Source organism: Arabidopsis thaliana, chromosome 2, assembly GCF_000001735.4.
Source record: "Arabidopsis thaliana chromosome 2, partial sequence".
NCBI classification, from domain to species: Eukaryota; Viridiplantae; Streptophyta; class Magnoliopsida; order Brassicales; family Brassicaceae; genus Arabidopsis; species Arabidopsis thaliana.
The window spans coordinates 18035238-18052673 of NC_003071.7; the positions used below are offsets into that span (position 1 = coordinate 18035238).

The 17436-nt window shown below is 35.5% G+C and overlaps 7 protein-coding genes and 1 non-coding gene across 15 annotated transcripts; 2 read left to right on the forward strand and 6 right to left on the reverse strand.

The window, feature by feature from the left end:
* Nucleotides 1-111: 111 nt before the first annotated feature.
* On the reverse strand, nucleotides 112-3097 carry GLX2-1 (glyoxalase 2-1). Of its 3 annotated transcripts, none has more exons than NM_129904.3 (8): nucleotides 2765-3097; nucleotides 2202-2384; nucleotides 1901-2104; nucleotides 1474-1597; nucleotides 1129-1229; nucleotides 736-810; nucleotides 565-663; nucleotides 112-478 (listed from the first exon to the last, which is right to left on the reverse strand). In NM_129904.3, the coding sequence occupies exons 1-8, from the start codon at nucleotides 2825-2827 to the stop codon at nucleotides 332-334; spliced, it is 996 nt and encodes a 331-aa protein (NP_565999.1). In that variant the 5' UTR covers nucleotides 2828-3097; the 3' UTR covers nucleotides 112-331. The 3 variants fall into 3 exon arrangements, with proteins under 3 accessions (NP_565999.1, NP_973679.1, NP_001323646.1); NM_001337029.1 differs by having other exon boundaries at nucleotides 132-478; nucleotides 2889-3045; NM_201950.3 differs by having other exon boundaries at nucleotides 2202-3097.
* Nucleotides 3098-4068: 971 nt separating this feature from the next.
* On the forward strand, nucleotides 4069-5495 carry AT2G43440 (F-box and associated interaction domains-containing protein). The gene is made up of 2 exons (NM_129905.4): nucleotides 4069-4497; nucleotides 4566-5495. The coding sequence occupies exons 1-2, from the start codon at nucleotides 4089-4091 to the stop codon at nucleotides 5360-5362; spliced, it is 1206 nt and encodes a 401-aa protein (NP_181872.3). The 5' UTR covers nucleotides 4069-4088; the 3' UTR covers nucleotides 5363-5495.
* A 674-nt stretch (nucleotides 5496-6169) lies between these two features.
* Nucleotides 6170-7873, forward strand: AT2G43445 (F-box and associated interaction domains-containing protein). The gene is made up of 2 exons (NM_001084580.3): nucleotides 6170-6676; nucleotides 6944-7873. Exons 1-2 carry the CDS (start codon nucleotides 6274-6276, stop codon nucleotides 7756-7758), a joined length of 1218 nt encoding a protein of 405 aa, NP_001078049.1. The 5' UTR covers nucleotides 6170-6273; the 3' UTR covers nucleotides 7759-7873.
* Nucleotides 7874-7996: 123 nt separating this feature from the next.
* Nucleotides 7997-8988, reverse strand: AT2G43450 (uncharacterized protein; the record flags this gene model as incomplete). Its single annotated transcript, NM_129906.1, has 2 exons — nucleotides 8782-8988; nucleotides 7997-8094 (listed from the first exon to the last, which is right to left on the reverse strand). Exons 1-2 carry the CDS (start codon nucleotides 8903-8905, stop codon nucleotides 7997-7999), a joined length of 222 nt encoding a protein of 73 aa, NP_181873.1. The 5' UTR covers nucleotides 8906-8988.
* Nucleotides 8989-9078: 90 nt separating this feature from the next.
* AT2G09475 lies at nucleotides 9079-9541 on the reverse strand. The gene is made up of 2 exons (NR_140545.1): nucleotides 9440-9541; nucleotides 9079-9162 (listed from the first exon to the last, which is right to left on the reverse strand). It is a non-coding gene; the product is annotated as an other RNA (non-coding RNA).
* Nucleotides 9542-10727: 1186 nt separating this feature from the next.
* On the reverse strand, nucleotides 10728-12164 carry AT2G43460 (Ribosomal L38e protein family). The gene is made up of 3 exons (NM_129907.3): nucleotides 12053-12164; nucleotides 11505-11688; nucleotides 10728-11070 (listed from the first exon to the last, which is right to left on the reverse strand). Exons 1-3 carry the CDS (start codon nucleotides 12053-12055, stop codon nucleotides 11048-11050), a joined length of 210 nt encoding a protein of 69 aa, NP_181874.1. The 5' UTR covers nucleotides 12056-12164; the 3' UTR covers nucleotides 10728-11047.
* Nucleotides 12165-12295: 131 nt separating this feature from the next.
* On the reverse strand, nucleotides 12296-14557 carry AT2G43465 (RNA-binding ASCH domain protein). Of its 6 annotated transcripts, none has more exons than NM_001161100.2 (10): nucleotides 14116-14552; nucleotides 13925-13985; nucleotides 13779-13827; nucleotides 13644-13701; nucleotides 13473-13560; nucleotides 13287-13405; nucleotides 13073-13198; nucleotides 12864-12957; nucleotides 12641-12795; nucleotides 12296-12554 (listed from the first exon to the last, which is right to left on the reverse strand). In NM_001161100.2, the coding sequence occupies exons 1-10, from the start codon at nucleotides 14470-14472 to the stop codon at nucleotides 12495-12497; spliced, it is 1167 nt and encodes a 388-aa protein (NP_001154572.1). In that variant the 5' UTR covers nucleotides 14473-14552; the 3' UTR covers nucleotides 12296-12494. The 6 variants fall into 6 exon arrangements, with proteins under 6 accessions (NP_001154572.1, NP_001324875.1, NP_001324874.1 ...); NM_001337034.1 differs by having other exon boundaries at nucleotides 12864-12950; nucleotides 14116-14542; NM_001337033.1 differs by having other exon boundaries at nucleotides 12641-12957; nucleotides 13287-13389; nucleotides 14116-14557.
* Nucleotides 14558-14561: 4 nt separating this feature from the next.
* Nucleotides 14562-16352, reverse strand: AT2G43470 (zinc finger CCCH domain protein, putative (DUF3755)). The gene is made up of 7 exons (NM_129908.6): nucleotides 15851-16352; nucleotides 15629-15734; nucleotides 15443-15511; nucleotides 15251-15320; nucleotides 15072-15145; nucleotides 14911-14972; nucleotides 14562-14827 (listed from the first exon to the last, which is right to left on the reverse strand). The coding sequence occupies exons 1-7, from the start codon at nucleotides 15979-15981 to the stop codon at nucleotides 14707-14709; spliced, it is 633 nt and encodes a 210-aa protein (NP_181875.5). The 5' UTR covers nucleotides 15982-16352; the 3' UTR covers nucleotides 14562-14706.
* Between the last annotated feature and the right edge of the window lie 1084 nt (nucleotides 16353-17436).

Here is a 17436-nt window from a genome sequence, read left to right on the forward strand (position 1 = left end):
ACGCACGGTTGCGTTTTCACGTTTGGTGAGCCAATTCCATCAATCCACCAAACATATGATTTCCATTGTTAGAAATTTGGTAAGCACTTGTAGAGAGAAACTAAACCGTATCTATCTATACACTTGTGTATGTATGTTGAAGCATTCATTACACTTGAAAATCTCATAATTTAATAATTGAGTTTAAACTAAATATTTAGATTTTTTTGTGTTGAATACACAACTTCAAATGATAACTGAAGAAAGCCCAAAACATATAAAATATTGATCTTTGCAGCTGATGATTGACTTGCAAATTTTTCTATACAAATAAGAAAATATACCCAAGTTTTCAGAAACGATCTCTGGCTCTCTGTATACGACGCAATGCTTCAGCTTCGGTTGCTGAGTCTGGAATGCTTAAAGATTTTCGGATATCTTTGCTCGATATTCTGAGGAATGGGTTACACGCTTTCTCAACCTTGACAGTCGTTGGAATCTACAGACAACAAATCCGTAAGTAAATGAAATCTAGAGAGAGGTTTAGAGAGAAAGAGGAGATAGGGAAGAGATAAGAGGTTTTACCGATGGGAGCCCCTGGCTGCGAAGATGGGCGACTCGAGTTGCATAGGACTGAAGAGTTTCATTCTTTGGTTCTACGGATAGAGCAAACTTGAGATTGCCCTGTATCATGGAGGAGATATAAAAGAGAGTTGAACAATGTGAATTAAGAGTATTTATGTGCGTGGAACTTACTGCTGTGTTTTCACGGCCGCAGTATATATTTGTATCGTCTGGTAGAGACACGATCTTTTGGAGTGATGAAAGCATCTGAGTCATAAGGCAAAAAAGGTTTTCTCGTTAAAAAGGACAGAGCACAATAAGTTTGCTTCTGTGAAAGAAACTACAATGTACGGTTATTAGAGTACTCCCAAGTCCCAAGTGATCTCTCCATAAAGTCTATACCATTTGACTCAGCACAGTTTGCCACAAGAAAGTAACCATAACAGTAAAAAGATATGAAGGTTGAAAAAGAAACATGATTTAGAAAACCACAAATCACTTGGCACAATTTTTGCCACAAGAAAATAATCATAACAGTGCAAGGGTCGAGAAGGTTGAAATATTGCTTTTTGAAATTGATGTTACCTGCTCAGGGGTACCTTCTGAAAGGGTACCACAGGATAAGCTATATATCAGGTCTCCTGTGAATATTGTCGCTGACCCGGGAAAGTAGAAGCTAATATGGCCTGCTTGAGAATAAGTACAGTTAAGTGATAAAACATGGCACCAAGTATACATTAATTACTAGTTGTACTACACTAGAACGATAAAAAAGGAGAGCAGTTACACAGTAATGTATTGAGGATAACAAATTAGAATGACAAATAAGATACTAATATGTGATCCACCAAAGGTTTCTAACGTTGGCAATATTTGACTGTATAGATGTGTTCTTAGTATTTTACAGTAGAGGTTATGGCAGCTACAAACCTTGTGTATGGCCAGGAGTGTCAAGTATCCGAACCTCATGGCCAGCAAACATCCACTTATCACTATCCTTCAGAAGTATGTCAATTCCAGGAATCCGATCTTTATCTACAGCTGATCCAATCACCTGTCGGCAACATAAGTCACATAAAAACACTTGAGTATATATAAAAGAAGCAAAAACGAAAAGAACAACTCGACAAAGGTGCAAAACAAAAAGGTCCAAAAAACCATTTTTTCTGGTAAGACTAATACTTTACGACATCTCAAAACCAAACCATTGTATTGTAGAGCTCAATGTTTCACAGCTATCAGAGGCAAGAGACACTCCAAGGAAACAAAATAAAAAGAGGGCTAACTTGCGCAAAGAGCAGAAACAACACAAGAAACAAGGTCATACAGTTTTAAACAGAAAATAGTATCCTCTTACCTTTGCGCCATACCTTTCTTTCAATTCAGCATTCCCCCCAATGTGATCATCATGATGATGAGTATTCAAAATGTAAGTTAAATTCCAATTCTTCCTGCTCAATGCTTCTATAACAGGTGCAGCCTCAGAAGGATCAACGACTCCAACTGTTCCGGTGTCTTCATCGTGCAACAGATAAGCATAGTTGTCCTTACTGCAGGGCACCTGAAACATCTCAGTAAAATAGATCGTTAATAATATCTTCAGCAGATTGTTACAGAGTTGTTTCAACCAGTAGATTCAAGATGAAAAGCATACTAACCAGTTCGATTTTTAATGAGGATGGCATGTTGGAAATGCTACAAAAGTGAGTAATCTTAAGAGTTTTTCTAGCTCCACGCAATGTTTTCAGTGGCATGGATAATAACCACATTACTCCGTATAATAAGCTTTTCCTGAGGCAAAGTTGTCTCAAACCAGGCCACACACAAAGCTGACCTCCAATCTGTTTCATGAAATTCAATCAACAAATCATAATCTGACACAAAATAGTACTATAAGATAGCCAAACAAAGACTACTAAACACAGTTGACAAAAAAAAAAAACCCATAGAAGCTTATAATAGATAATTCAACCGCCAGTTTCACCAAACCAGTCAATAGCAGATAGTAATTGAGCCTTATGATCGAATCAGTAACACTAGCACACATTCAAAGGAATCCACAGAAACAATTTTCCAGCACACAAACGAAGATCGGTATAGTGAAAATCTGAATAAACTCAAAAAAGGCTAAATCTGGTACCAACCACAAAACCAGATCGGAATTATCAAAAGCAAAGACTGAATCAAAGAGAAGAGTAAAAAAGAGGAAGAGAGATTAAACCCTAGAACACGAAGGAATCGATGAATTGGTGGTGGTAGATGAAGCTTTGGAGATCACAGGCATCCTCTATATATCTCTTCTCTCTGATTCTTCAGATAGAAACGAGAGGATATGATTGTGGTACCTTTGAAGAGGCCTCCTTTGAGAGATATTGCGCGTAGATAGAAGAAACTCAGAATTACTCGCCTGAGCTGTGATGACGAGTCTGCGACTTCGACAGGAAACAACGTCAGAGCTAAAGAGACAGCTTTTACTCTTTTTTTTTCTTTAGTATTTTGTTTTATTTTATTTGTTTTTGCTTTTTATTTATTTAGCTCAACTACTAAATCCCATCAATAAATTGTTCCGTGCTATCTCATATAATTCATACAAATATTTGACCACGGTTTATTATTTTCTTTATTTGAATTGGGTAATAAAGTTGTTACCATATGCTCTGTTATTATTTATTAAAGTTGTTTTTGCTGTAACGGTAATTTGTTACTTTTTTACTTGTTTTGCTCAAATTATATTCCCTTTTGAAGCCATGAAACAAACATTTCCTTTAGGATAAACGCAAAAAAATAGAAAAGATTTCCTTTGGTCAATATTTGCTCATTTGGTTAAGGTCAATTTAGATTAAACGCTTGCCTTGATCATTTGGGTTTTTATAGAATATATAAAATTTATCTTATCAAGTAAGAAAAAAAAAAGCATTAATTATATCAGTTATCATAAATTGAAACTTTTAACATTAGTTGATAATATCTAGATTCTGGGATGTGTATATTTAGTTTGTTGAGATTCTTTTATAATCATTATCTTTTTTCTTTATCTCAATTGAAAGTTGAAGAAAATATATAGAGTTCAATACCAAAATAGTTCGGTAAGAATTGTGCATATCTCTATCTTATTGACAACGAACCATTTGTATTTATTGTATAGAACCTCACTTTCAAATATATGATTGGCTTATGTAGTTGGTTAACATTTAATACATCTTTTTGACAATTCATATGTTTTTAAAAAAACTTCAAAGCATTCCTTCGACCTTTCTTGCATTTTTCTTTACATGAGAGACATGTTTTATCTAACAAAAAGGACATAATAGTGTGTATTTTCCTAAAGGTAATTAAGTTTTTCTTAATTCAGAACTTTAGATTAAAAAAATCGAACGCATTAACAAGTATCATTGGTGACCGACATGTGCTTATTCTCAATTAAATTAGTAATTGAATAAAATTACCAAACCAAAACCGGTTTTCAGACACGCAACTGAAAGCCGTCGATATTTAAAGGGTTTATCAGAAGTCAGAAATCTAGCACGACAGACAAAACATAAAAGATGGAGGAAAAAAGAGAAAACACTAACTCGATCTACATAGTTCCCGAGCTATTGGAAGATATTTTCCTTCGATTGCCTTTGAAATCAATCCTGAAATTCAAAACCGTATCAAGACAATGGAGATCAATCCTGGAATCCAAGTTGTTCGTGGAGAGGCGCGGGAATCTTCAAAAGCACCACCGGAAAATCCTAGCTGCTTACAACTGCAACTACTTTATGCGGCCGAGTATCTTCCCTGAGTCTCGTTTCGAAGGGGACGAAGAGATCGTTTATCTACACTGCGACGCCGCGCAACCCTCGATGACTTGCGACGGTTTACTCTGCATCACCGAACCTGGTTGGTTTAACGTTTTGAACCCATCCGCTGGACAACTCCGGCGATTCCCTCCCGGCCCAGGTCCAGTAAAAGGTAAAATCTAACATTATAGTTGTTTGTTTCTTGCAGTGAAAGAAATTAAAAATATTTACAACTTGCAGGACCGCAGGAAAATTGGCTATTGGGATTCGGTAGAGACAACGTTACGGGCAGGTATAAAATAGTGAGGATGTGTTTTCATGATTGTTATGAATTTGGTATTCTTGATATTGAAACTGGTGTATGGAGCAAACTGAGGTCACCTCCTCATAATATGCTTCCGGGAAGTAAATCGGTGTGTGTGAATGGATCAATCTACTGGTTACAAATTAGTGCGGGTTACATAATATTAGCTATGGATCTTCACGAAGAAAGCTATCATGGTGTCCACCACCTTCCGGCTACGTGGGTCACGCAGGAAACCCAGTTAGTGAACCTTGAGGACCGTCTAGCCATGGCCATGACCACCAACGTTGGGCCTGAATGGATACTAGAGATCTGGAGCATGGATATAGAAGGAAAAGGATGGAGCAAGGGTTACTCGTGGAGCAAGAGTTACTCCATAAGTTTAGCCCATGGAGTTGGTTTTTCCTGGCCATGGCAGAAAAGGTGGTTCACTCCTGTGTGGGTTTCTAAGCAAGGGAATCTTCTCTTCTACGATAATCACAAGAGGCTATTCAAATATTATTCAGGAACAGATGAGATTCGTTGTCTCTCCTCTAACATCTGTGTTATATCTTCTTATGTTGAAAATTTGGCCCCACTTCCGTTAAAACCAAGCCATACGCATCATGATCTTGGGAATTCGAATTCCAAGTTCAGCACGTCCAGATGCCACTTGTTTCCGACGCGAGGTTCTTGGATATCCAAAGTTTTGTTTACCTCTATACTATTTGGGTATATCTGCTTACCTCTCTAGAAGTTTACTTATTTAGTATCAAACTATTGTTGTGGTTCTAAAATCTTGCTATATTTTTAAAGTTAATTCAATTAATTGTTGCTTTTATAGTTTACTCTACTATTTTATTAAAGTTATAATGTTAAGATCCGTAAGTAAACATTGTTTAAGCATTAATTAGATTATTATCAACATTGTTTATTTATGAGAAATCCTAATATCAACTATCATAAATTGAAACTTTTATACATTAGTTGATAATATCTCGATGATATTAAATATGATGTGTATATTTTAGTTTGTTGAGAATCTTTTATATAATCATTACCTCTACTGAAAGATAAATAAACCAAAACAAAAATCAGTTTGTTCAATACTAAAGTTTATTTCAGTTCAGTAAGAGTTGTGCCTATCTTATTGACAACGAACCCCCCCTTGTATTATTTGTATAGGACCTAACTTCATACCCATTTTTCAAATATATGATTGATTGCCTTATGTAGTTGGTTAACATTTAATACATTTTCTTGACAATTCATATTTTTGAAAAAACTTCAAAGCATTCCTTCAGGCTTCAACCAAGCTCTTTTATTTCTGAAATCACTTTCCTTGCATTTTTACATGAGAAGACATGTTTTATTTAACCAAAAAAAAGGGACATAACATTTGCTAGTTTGTATTTTCGCTCACACTTGTTGCCGTTAACCTTTTTCCTAAAGGTAATTAGTTTTTCTTCGTTTAGATAAAAAAAAATTTGGAACGCATTGAGATGTGAATTACAAGTCATAATTGGTGACCGACATGTACTTTTTCTCAAATAAATTAATTGAACGAAATTACCAAACCAAAACCGGTTTTCAGATATACACTTAAAGTCGATATTTAAGGGTTTATCAAAAGTCAGAACCACGACGACAGACAAAACATAAAAGATGGAGGAAGAAAGAGAAAACACTAACTCTATCTACATAGTTTCCGAGCTACTTGAAGAAATTTTCCTTGGATTGCCTTTGAAATCAATCCTCAAATTCAAAACCGTCTCAAAACAATGGAGATCAATCCTGGAATCGAACTTGTTCGTGGAGAGGCGTAGAACTCTTCAAAAGAACCACCCGAAAATCCTGGCTGCTTATAACTGCGACTACTGCACGCGGCCGGGTATCCTCCCTAAGTCTCAGTTCGAAGGGGACGAAGAGATCGTTTATCTTCATACCGACGCCACGCAACCCTCGATGACTTGCGACGGTTTAGTCTGCATCACCGAACCTGGTTGGTTCAACGTTTTGAACGTCTCCACCGGACAACTCCGAAGATTTCTACCCGGTCCAGATCCAGGTAAATTCTAATATTATACTTTCTCCGTCCCATAAAAATTGATTTTTTAGAAAAAAATAGAAGTTTTACATTGGAAATGTAAAACTTAGAACAGTTGATTTATTTTAACCTTCATTAAATAATTAAATAATAATATAATATACTTTTTAAAGTGTGTTAAAAAATAAAATTATCACTAGACAATATTTCTTAAAAAAATGTAAAATTTCTAAAAAAGATCCATCATGGTAAAGCGCAGTAAAAAAAAAATATTTTTACAACTTTCAGGACCGCAAGCAAATTGGCTCTTGGGATTCGGTAGAGACAAAGTTACGGGCAAGTATAAAATAGTGAGGATGTGTTTTCATGATTGTTATGAATTTGGGATTCTTGATATTGAATCTGGCGAATGGAGCAAACTGATGTCACCTCCTCATATAATGCGAGTGGGAAGTAAATCGGTGTGTGTGAATGGATCAATCTACTGGTTACAAATTAGTGTGAGTTACATAATACTGGCCTTGGATCTTCACCAAGAAACGTTCAATGGTGTCTACCACCTCCCGGCTACGTGGGTCACGCAAGATACCCAATTAGTGAACCTTGAGGACCGTCTAGCCATGGCCATGACGACCAAAGTTGGGCCTGAATGGATACTAGAGATCTGGAGCATGGATATAGAAGAAAAAGGATGGAGCAAGCGTTACACATGGAGCAAGGCTTACTCCATAAGTTTAGCCCATAGAGTTGTTGTATCCTGGCCATGGCAAAAAAGGTGGTTCACGCCGGTATCGGTTTCTAAGCAAGGGAATCTTGTCTTCTATGATAATCACAAGAGGCTGTTCAAATATTATTCAGGTACAGATGAGATTCGTTGTCTCTCCTCTAACATTAATGTTATATCTTCTTACGTTGAAAATTTGGCCCCACTTCCGTTAAAACCAAGCCATACGCATCACGATCTTGGGAATTCGAATTCCAAGTTCAGCACATCCAGATGCCACTTGTTTCCGACGCGAGGTTCTTGGATATCCAAAGTTTTTAGAAGGAATGTTTTGTTTACCTCTCTAGTAGTAGTTGGTTATATATACTTACCTCTCTAAGAGTTTACTTATTTAGTATCAAACTATTATTGTGGTTCTAAAGATCTTGTTATGTTTTTAATGCTAATGAATTTAATTGTTTGCTTTTATAGTTTACTCTCTACTATTTTATTAAGGGAAAATTAGAAATAAAGGGGGTCTAAAAAAGACTTTGACCATATACACAATTTTATTCAAGTTATAAACTAAATATACTTTTTTGGTAAATTAATGAAGAACTGTTAGATTAGAAGTTGGCTTACTTTGGACGTTCATCGTTGAGGGTAAAGGAGTATAAGAAATAACCAGTTGCATCCTCAACATCATACAAACACGGGTTGATAATGTGTGATATGACTTATTATTATGCGATTACTAGGGGATTACTGGTATATACTATATCCTTTAAGATAAGGATGTTTTGCAAAACCTTTTTAAAACTATAATAATCAAAACGTACATTCGAGACAGTAACAACATTGAGTGGCCAAAGAAAAATTATTTGCTACCTTAAACTAAATTGGAATCAAATCTATGTAAATCGGATTTTTGCAAGAATATGCTACAAATCCGATTTTCTCTTGAAAGTTAAACTGGAAACAGAAAAATAAATTGAACTAAAATCATATAGTTTTATTTAAGAAAACAAAAAATGGAATAAAGAAAATACAAAGGAAAATGCAACTGCTAAAATCACTAAACAAAAATAAAATTGACCCAAGAAAAATAAGCAAAATAAGTGGTACTAAGTAGGTATTGAACTCCGAACGTAAGGTGTGGAATAGAGAGTCTAGCTGAGCTAAATGATTTTATACTGCTACTGTTATTAGCTAACTTTTAACAAGGAGTATTATGCTGTGGGTCTGCCCCTATCACCTCTTCCTGGCGAATTTGCCATTAAGGCAAATAGCAAAATAGGCGAATAGAGCGAGTACGGGAGTGATATCTGACTTCACAGCAGCGTCCACCAAACCTGTCGTCCCAAATGGCCAAATTAGTAAATGAATGTAAAAAAACAAGGAAGATGAGAGTTCACAAACTTACTTTTAGCATTATCGAGAAAGTTCCCAAAGCGGCCCTTCTCCATTTTGGTAAACCTTTTTTTACTAGCAACAAGATTGGAAGCAAAGATAACTCGTTCCTCTTCGGAGAGATGAAGCTTTAACATAGTGTGTGATATGTATTTTCTACAACCCCAGTTAGGACAAAAGACATTGTCTACACCTCGTCTTATTTCTGAGACTATGCGATCTGCAAATAAAAGCAATGACTAACCATTAGTAGTATCTCAAAGCAATAGAATATAGCACACAATGTTAAACAGAGATTAGCATTTTGTATATACCTTGGAAGCAGCCATCACAAATGAAGTGTCCACAACCGACGTTTTGACAAGGTTGGTCAGTGTAACAAGCATTACATTTAGCCTTATAGCAAAAACCAACCAACAAAAAGAAGATTCATAATTTTTCCAAGAGTTGATTAAAAAGACAGAGTTCAATAGAGATAAATAAATACCTGGGCAGGATGAAGCTGAGGATATCGAACGAAATAACTTTTCATGAACTCGTAAGAGTCAGACTGTAAGTAATCAGCAGTAAGGATAGAATCGTCCGTACAAAAAAAAAAACTCAAAAGTGAATTCAAAAAAAGACAACAGTAAACTCTAAACGTCGACGGAGAAGTCAAGGTAAAAACATACCAGTGCAAGTAAACTAGGTAAGCAGCGGCAAGATCAGGACTGATACTAATCCGCTTAGCGAGCTTTTTGATGGCTACTTGTGCAGCAACGAGAACCTGAACCAAAAGCTATTAGCTACTAAACACCAATATTTTTAATCAAAACCAATAAGCATGCGTAGATACAGAATCTTAAGCATCACATCTTCGAGATCAACTAACAAAACGAGTAAACAATCTAACCTCTTCTTCAGGATCCATCTTCGATATGCGCAGGACAGACTAACCTGAAATATTTTCAGATTCCCAATTAATTCCAAGTGCCCAAAGTATGAATTTCTCGCGATAATGAGAAAGATTCAGTGTCTTTCAAGGTGAGACTCCACAACTACTAAGAACATGAAAGATTCAGATTCCATAGTAAGAGCAAATTTCATAGCGCATTAAGAAAAATAATTCTCGGGAAAATGAGATTGATTCATCAGAGTCTTTCAGTATCAAACTGAGACTCCACATAACAAACTAACATGAAAAGATTCACATTCCAAAATCCCAATTAAGATCGCGCCTAAAAACAATTCTCGGGAAAATTAAACAAGAACAAACGAGCGATAATGAGGAAAGATTCAGAGTCTTTCAAACTGGAGATTCCCTAATCAAGTAAAAGAAGACCATGAAAGAATCCGATTCCAAACTATGAGAAAAATCAAAGCGTCGAACAAAATTTCCCGAGAAAGATTTTCCCGGAAAATAATCAAAAAACGAACAATCAAGCGATAATGAGGAAAAAGAATCAAGAGTATTTTACACTGAAACTCTATAACTAAGTAACCGAAGATCATAGAAGAATAAGTTTCCAAATTGAGAGCAAATTCAAAGAAAACAAAAGTTTCTCGCGTTTTCCCGGAAAATGGAGATTTAGAATTGCGACTCCATAACTAAGACTCATAACTAACCTCTGCTTCTCGGCGCGATGATTTGTGTGCAAACTAATCTGATTTTTGAATTTTTTCAACTCTGAAGCAATAAATTTGACTTTTAAAGGCGTTTGGGCCCATTACGGAAACAACAAGTAATTAACAAGAGAACAGAGAACCGCATAGAGAGAAAATGTTAAGATCAAGGAAGATTCACCAAAGGCCAACAAATATATATACCAAAAAGCCCAAGCTCCAATTGGGCCTGGTCCCCATGGATTTGATTGTTTCGAATAACAACAACACCTCAAGCATGATACTGCAAATTTGGTGCTATCATGAGGTTTTTACATGTTTTGAGACTATTATGCTATAATTCAAATGATATGTCGAAAAGTATATAACCTAAAATCGTAGTTAGTGCTAAGATCAAGGAGTAATTTGGTTATGATTCATTTAATGAATGTGATTGTTATTATAAATGATGGAGAAGGTACCAACTCTCAAGTCTGAAAATAAAAATCCAAATTGAATCCAGAGTTGAGAACGTATTTGGTTTTTCAAACTGAATTAAATCCAAAACACACTCAAACTCGAAAAGTCTCAACATAAATTTAACGACACAAAATAAACTCTCCTAAGGAAATTATAAAATGATGCAAAGGATTCGTCACCAAAGGAACTCCAATCTGCAGAAGAACTTTGCTTCATCTTCAAAGGTCTTGTACACTCAAACCTGAAAAAGTGCAACATAGTCCACACCTCAGAACACGCGTACAACAGATATGAGAATGAAGATACTTTTCAAAAACATAGTAACATACTAAAGCCAAAGCAAAGCTGGGTTTAGCAATCAAATGCCAAACTCAGAAAAATTTACAACGGAAATTGTGTGATGAAGAAGCTTACTTTAACGTACATAAATACTTAGCAAAATTCAAACAATGAAACTCAAGGCACAGCTATATTTAAAGTCCATATAACATAATGAATCCAATAATGTTGAATGTTGCAATACACACGCAATGTAATTAAGCAAAGACAGGTTGTTTCGAACCCATATGCCAAACTCAAATTTCATCAAGGTTTTAAAATGATCTAAAGTGTGAGAATTTATGCAGTGTAGTAGAGAACAATGTAAATTGAGCAGAGTTAAGAAGAATAAAAAACCTGGAGGAAGAGACTGCTTAAGCTTGTCGGCTTTCTCTTGGTCAAAGACGCAGAGCGTGTAGAGGTACCTCGAGCATCTGACCTTAAACTTGACAATATCCTTGCTTCTCTTGATCTTCACAGATCGTGCATCTTTCCTTCTAGCTGTCAGAAGGAAGTCCTTGATCTCGTGGATTTGCTTAGGCTGCAAACATTAATCAAATTAATCAATCAAAATTCAATACAAGATTCAATAATCCCAACCAATCAAAAGTTAATCACATGATAAGCAGACACGAGCTCAGCACATCAAACACATTAAGCAAACTCTGACCTAGGTTTTTGGTTAATTCACTAAAACCTACACGTTTCACTATATCCTAAACAAAGTAAGAAGCAATAATCAAAGCTGAAAATGATACAAAAATCTACATTTTTTGAGAAAACTCTTAAGATACAGGAACAGCTCTACTACACTATGAATGATTGCAAACGAGCTATGAAAACCAAATCATAAGCATCCATGACGGCGATATGAAACGAAATCGAAAGACCGAGAAATATTGTACCATTCTCGAATCTGTTGGTTGAAACTAGCCGCCGTCCACAGAGAGAGTCGAGCGAATTCGCCGTCGCGAGGATATAAAGAGATCTCTTAAAAACTTTGTATCAAGAAGCCCTAATTCGTAAACCTGAAATTCCATATTTACCCTCTGGACGATTTATCAAACAATGGGCTTTAAGGCCCAATCATATATCGCTTTAATGTCCCTTCACAGTTTTGCCCAATTTACAGTTTGTCTTAACACTTTGGTCCTCATATTTTCTTTTCATACCCTAATCATAACAAGATCAACCACAAAATCCTTCTTAGAAAAAAAAAAAATTTGATTTTTTTTGTCACAAGAAAAGAAGCGTTACAAATTTACACTTGTTGAAAGAAAAAACGATTCAACTACAAGAGAAAGTTCACAAAGTCCTAAAGACACAGAGATGTTTACAGGTGCGGTCTTAATGCTTCCAGGCCATGGAGTGACCATCCTCCATGTAAGGCTCAAGAAATCCAATGAACTGCCAATAAAAATAAACAGCAACAAAACAATTGATGATCAGACACGTCTGAAAGATACATACTTCAAGTCTCAAAATATACATACTTTGGTTCCATCTCGAGACCAACGTGCTCCATAGCCTTGAGCTACTCTTATCTCGAACACTTCACCATGTGGTGGAACGATATGTATGTTCATCCAACAACAATTGCCAATGAACCGATTGATTATGTCCATTGCACGCTCATTTTTATCTGAATCTGAGAAAAGGAAGAGGAAGACTCAATTATGGAAATGCATCAGTGTCCTGCAAAAATTTGTTACTTACCAGTTCCCTGAAGAACACCCCAAAATCCATCGCTACTTCGATCAACATGCTTGGCTAATGCTCTAGCTCCATGGCTCAATCTACAACCTTTTATCTCAACAATAGGAAAAAAGAAAGATTCTAAATTTGATCTCACACAACACAGCTTAACCATTCCCCAAAAGATTCACTACGATGTCTCTCGAACTATATCTTAGTTTTTGTGGTACCTTTGGCTTATATGGAAGCATGAATGAAGAGAGTAGCATCGATCTAGGAGGAGGCAGAGCATGAAAAATGGATCCAGTTGTGTGAGATAGACCGAGAAGGTTTTGCACGCCAGTGTAACTCAAGCCCTGCCATTTAAATGATGTTTTTGTAAGAAACATTGAATAATAAGAATCATAAATCACAAGGAGAAGGCTGAGAAAAACTTGAACTCACAGACAGTATGTGAGCCAAAGCAACACAAGGCTGAGCAACTGATTTACTAAGATGGATTGCCACAACACCATTGAAATTCTCTTGATCCGTATCATATAACTTCCTAAACATTTGCATACCTAAAAAAATTTGAAATCTTTGAAACAGAAGTTAATGGCTAAGGATCAGACAAAGAAAAAAGCTTACCTTCTTCCACTGTTTTAGTGCCAGGAAACACTTTCTCTGAACTCTCGGCTTTCAACAGCTCGTAAAAGGATGCATATTGGTGAAGTTCCTATATATCAACATTTAAGAGAATCAATCACAAGAAATCGTTTGCAGGAACACAAAAGCATGATGTCGGCAAATATATCTCACCAGAACTTCAAACATTAGACATTTATTTATCATAACCATTGAACCTCCTCTCCGAATTCTGAGGAAACCAAACAACATTTGTGAACACAAGAGACACAGAAGTAATCCAGCTCAATAACTTTTCACTTCTCCTACCTATCATACTCTTCTTCAAAACACCTTGCTTCAACTGTTTTGATGCCATCTAATATATCCATTTAAATTAAGCAACCCAAAAATCTGATCAAGAACTCTTACCACTTGATATTGACATTGCCAAGCTAAAAAGAGGAAGTTTTAACCTTTCATGAGGGAGAATAAGGGCTCTTGAACTTGAAGCTCGGAAAATACATCCTTCAAGGCCTGTTAGAATATTGCAAAGTGAACAAAACTTTTAACAATCAAAAGCAAACCAAAAGCTAAGCATCGATGACTCTGATTACCCCAGTACCAATGTTGCCTTTTGAAGTATAATCGACTATGACTCACTCACATTGACTAACTCAGAACCCTTTTGATTTATCAGCTTGCTCCACTCATCTTCTTTCTCCTTCAACCGGATTACTTCCTTCCCCAACGAAATTTTCTCAAAGGTTCCACAGAAAGAACCAGAATCAATTGATTTCAGCAGACCTAAAGCTAGAACCTTGTACAAGGGATAATCAGGAACACCTGAAAACCGGTGTAGCAAAGCGTAGGAAGACGATTCGATTCGTTCACCGTCGTGAAGAACTGATTCGCCGCACAGAAGGCCGGAGCAGAACTCCCCGGTAAGCCCTATATCGAATTCTACACAGTAATCGAGTGTGAACTTCACCATTTCATCTAGACAATCTCTAATTTTAATCATCTTCACTCAATTGGAGCAAAGTTCAGTTCTTTAGACTCCATTGTGAAATAGTTCTCATTGTAAAAAAAATGATTCTTTTTTGTCTGAACAAGAGAAAGTTTGATATATTTTTTTGTTCAATATGTTAAACCCAGAAAAAAAGAAAAAAAAAAGTCTTTGATTAATAAATCAACAGATTACATAAGTCTAAAACATGTGTTCTAAGCTAATGCTTTTCAGCTAAGATAGAATCATTCATGGTAGATTTGATGTAGATGGGATTGCTTTATCTAGGCCAAGAAATAGTTCATCGTTCAACTTCTCCGGCAATGATGATGGCATATTCTTCCATGTCTCCGACACATTCTCATTCAAACTGTAATATCAAAAATAAAATTATGATATAACTTGATTTTATACATGATGACATTTTACAGAAATGATGATTATGTTACTTACTCTTTGAGAAGGCTTTTGATGTTCTCCCGGATTTTTCTGAAAAGGTCTAAGTTGTCTGTGAGCTGTATAAGAAAGAAACACAAAGGAAATTAAGTAAACTAAGTTTTCTTTAGCGATTTTGGTGTCTCAAGAGATCGAAATTTTGGTCAATATATACTTACGTTTAAGAATGTGAGATTTGCATAAATCTGGTTGAACCATTGCTTATTATGATTAAGAAGCTCATTGTGAACCCCTACATATCATTAAATCAGAGCACTTTTATGAATATTTTCATATCTGTTTTTTTTTTTTCGAAAAATTTCCTAAAATATTGAAGATTCGTTGAATCAATACTTACCATGTTGAGATGGTTGAAACACCTGTGATGGTTGATACACTTGTGATGCCAGCACCATATTAACAATCTCCTGAAGAAATCAAACGTAAAACCGAAATTACATTAGTTCAAACTAAATTTGGAAAATTATAGATAAAAAGAAGATGTTGTTGATAAGACCAGAACATAGAGAGAGAGATTTCATGACTAAACCTCGTTGTCAACTCTGGTTGTTCCCAATCCATTGTGATCTTCTTTTTTTTTCTTGGCGATTTTTTTGTTCTGCAACAAAAACAAAATAAATTAACCAAAAGGGAAAAAATATTAAAGATTGATTATCAACCAAGAAACAGAGAAAGAACAAAACTTGAAGAAGAATAAACAAGAAGAAGACTTTACATATATCCATCTGCTACGTGCAGCAACGTCCCTGATAGTCTTGTCCTGAAGGAATTCGAGGATTTGCAAGTAACGTGTAACAGCACTACGCGAGTCCGACGAATAACTTCATGAAAGACAAACAATATCAGAGAACAATAAGAGATCATGAACAAAATTGTAAACCTAGGTTTGATTCTCATGAAACTAAAAGCAAAATTTGATCATAAAGAATTCACAAACCTATCAAGGAGTTGAATCAGAATGTCGTCTTCTGCAGTGGTCCAATTCAAGGCGATTCCCGAGCGACTTATCAACAATGAGCTCTCCGACGGTGTGGTCAAGTTGCCGGAGTAGGCATTATTATGATTCATCTCTTCGTTTGTCTAAAGCCCTAGTTTATCGTATAACTACGTACAATGTGTACGGATGTGGATAAATATACGTAAATATTCAGGTAATCTTGAAATCCTTCTAGAAGAGGTGTACGGAAATATATTTTTTTTGGGTGAATAGGTGTAAGGAAATATTAAAAAGAACAACAACAAAAATAAATCAAGCGAACAATATCAACGCAGATCTACGACGATCGGCGATATCTGATTCGTAATTCAAGCGAACGATGGGGGCAAATAAATCAAAATTCCCAGAAAAGCCAGAAAAGCGAAGTCGAGATTGAATTGCTAGAGAGAGAAGAAGATGAAAACAGGAACTTCTAGAGAGAGGGAAAACAAAAGAATGTCAGCTTTGTTTTAGGCTTTGGGTCGGTAAAGTAGGTTAGGTTGTAATTTATAATAACGCATATGCTCCCTTAATTATCAATATAATTTGATTTGTTGGGGATAATTAATTTTCTTATTGAGTCGTCCTTTTTTTTGTAGGATCATGCATACTGTATATGATCTGAAATATATATTTAGAATCATGGACGACGTATTTCCCGGGATATTGTGCGATGGGATTCGGTAGAGACAATGTTAAGGGTAGCTATAAAGTAGTGAGGATCTTCCGTGATCCTACCTATTGCGATATCCTTGATGTCAACACTGGTGAATGTCTAATTCTTTTGTGTATTTCAGTACTGATGCTTCATTACTTCTATCGAAAATTGAGGTTGATCTAACTGTGGAAAATTTAATGTGAAATGAAAAACGGATTTGTCTAATTTATCATTATTCGATCATTTGCCCATTATTTCCTATCGTCGTCGTTCAAATTATTATTGGACCAGTGAAATAAAAATCCGTAGTTATTGTGCTACAATCACGATCAGTATTTTGTGGGAATTTTCAATCAAAATCATCCTTTATATTTAGATATTAGAAACAGTCTTATACACTATAATAATTTATAATAAGAACAAAAACTATATAAAAAAAGAAAGCAAAAAGAGAAATGGGGTCTCATAATTTTGCATGGGAAATCAAACGACGCGCAGAATCCGAGTTACGATCACATGTTCACACGTTGCTTCACTAATCTAAACGATCAAAACGTAAACGATATACTGTACATTTGCTTAATTAGTTGATATTTCAATAAATTACACGAAGAATATTAGTTTTAAAAAAATTTAGTATTTCTATATCTCAAACTTCAATCGTGATAACAATTATTTTCTCTTTTGACCTTTGCTTCTTACATGTCAGTATGTCACATATGTAAGATCTCCTTTGCCCAAAAAAAAATAAAAATGTAAGACCTTTATCTATAAACCCCAATCTGAATTTAGTTCCATTTCAAATTTTCACTAAAATGCTATTAAAAAGGATTCTATGTATTTCAATTATCAAATCATCGTCTTTATCTAAAACCTATTTTTACTTTCA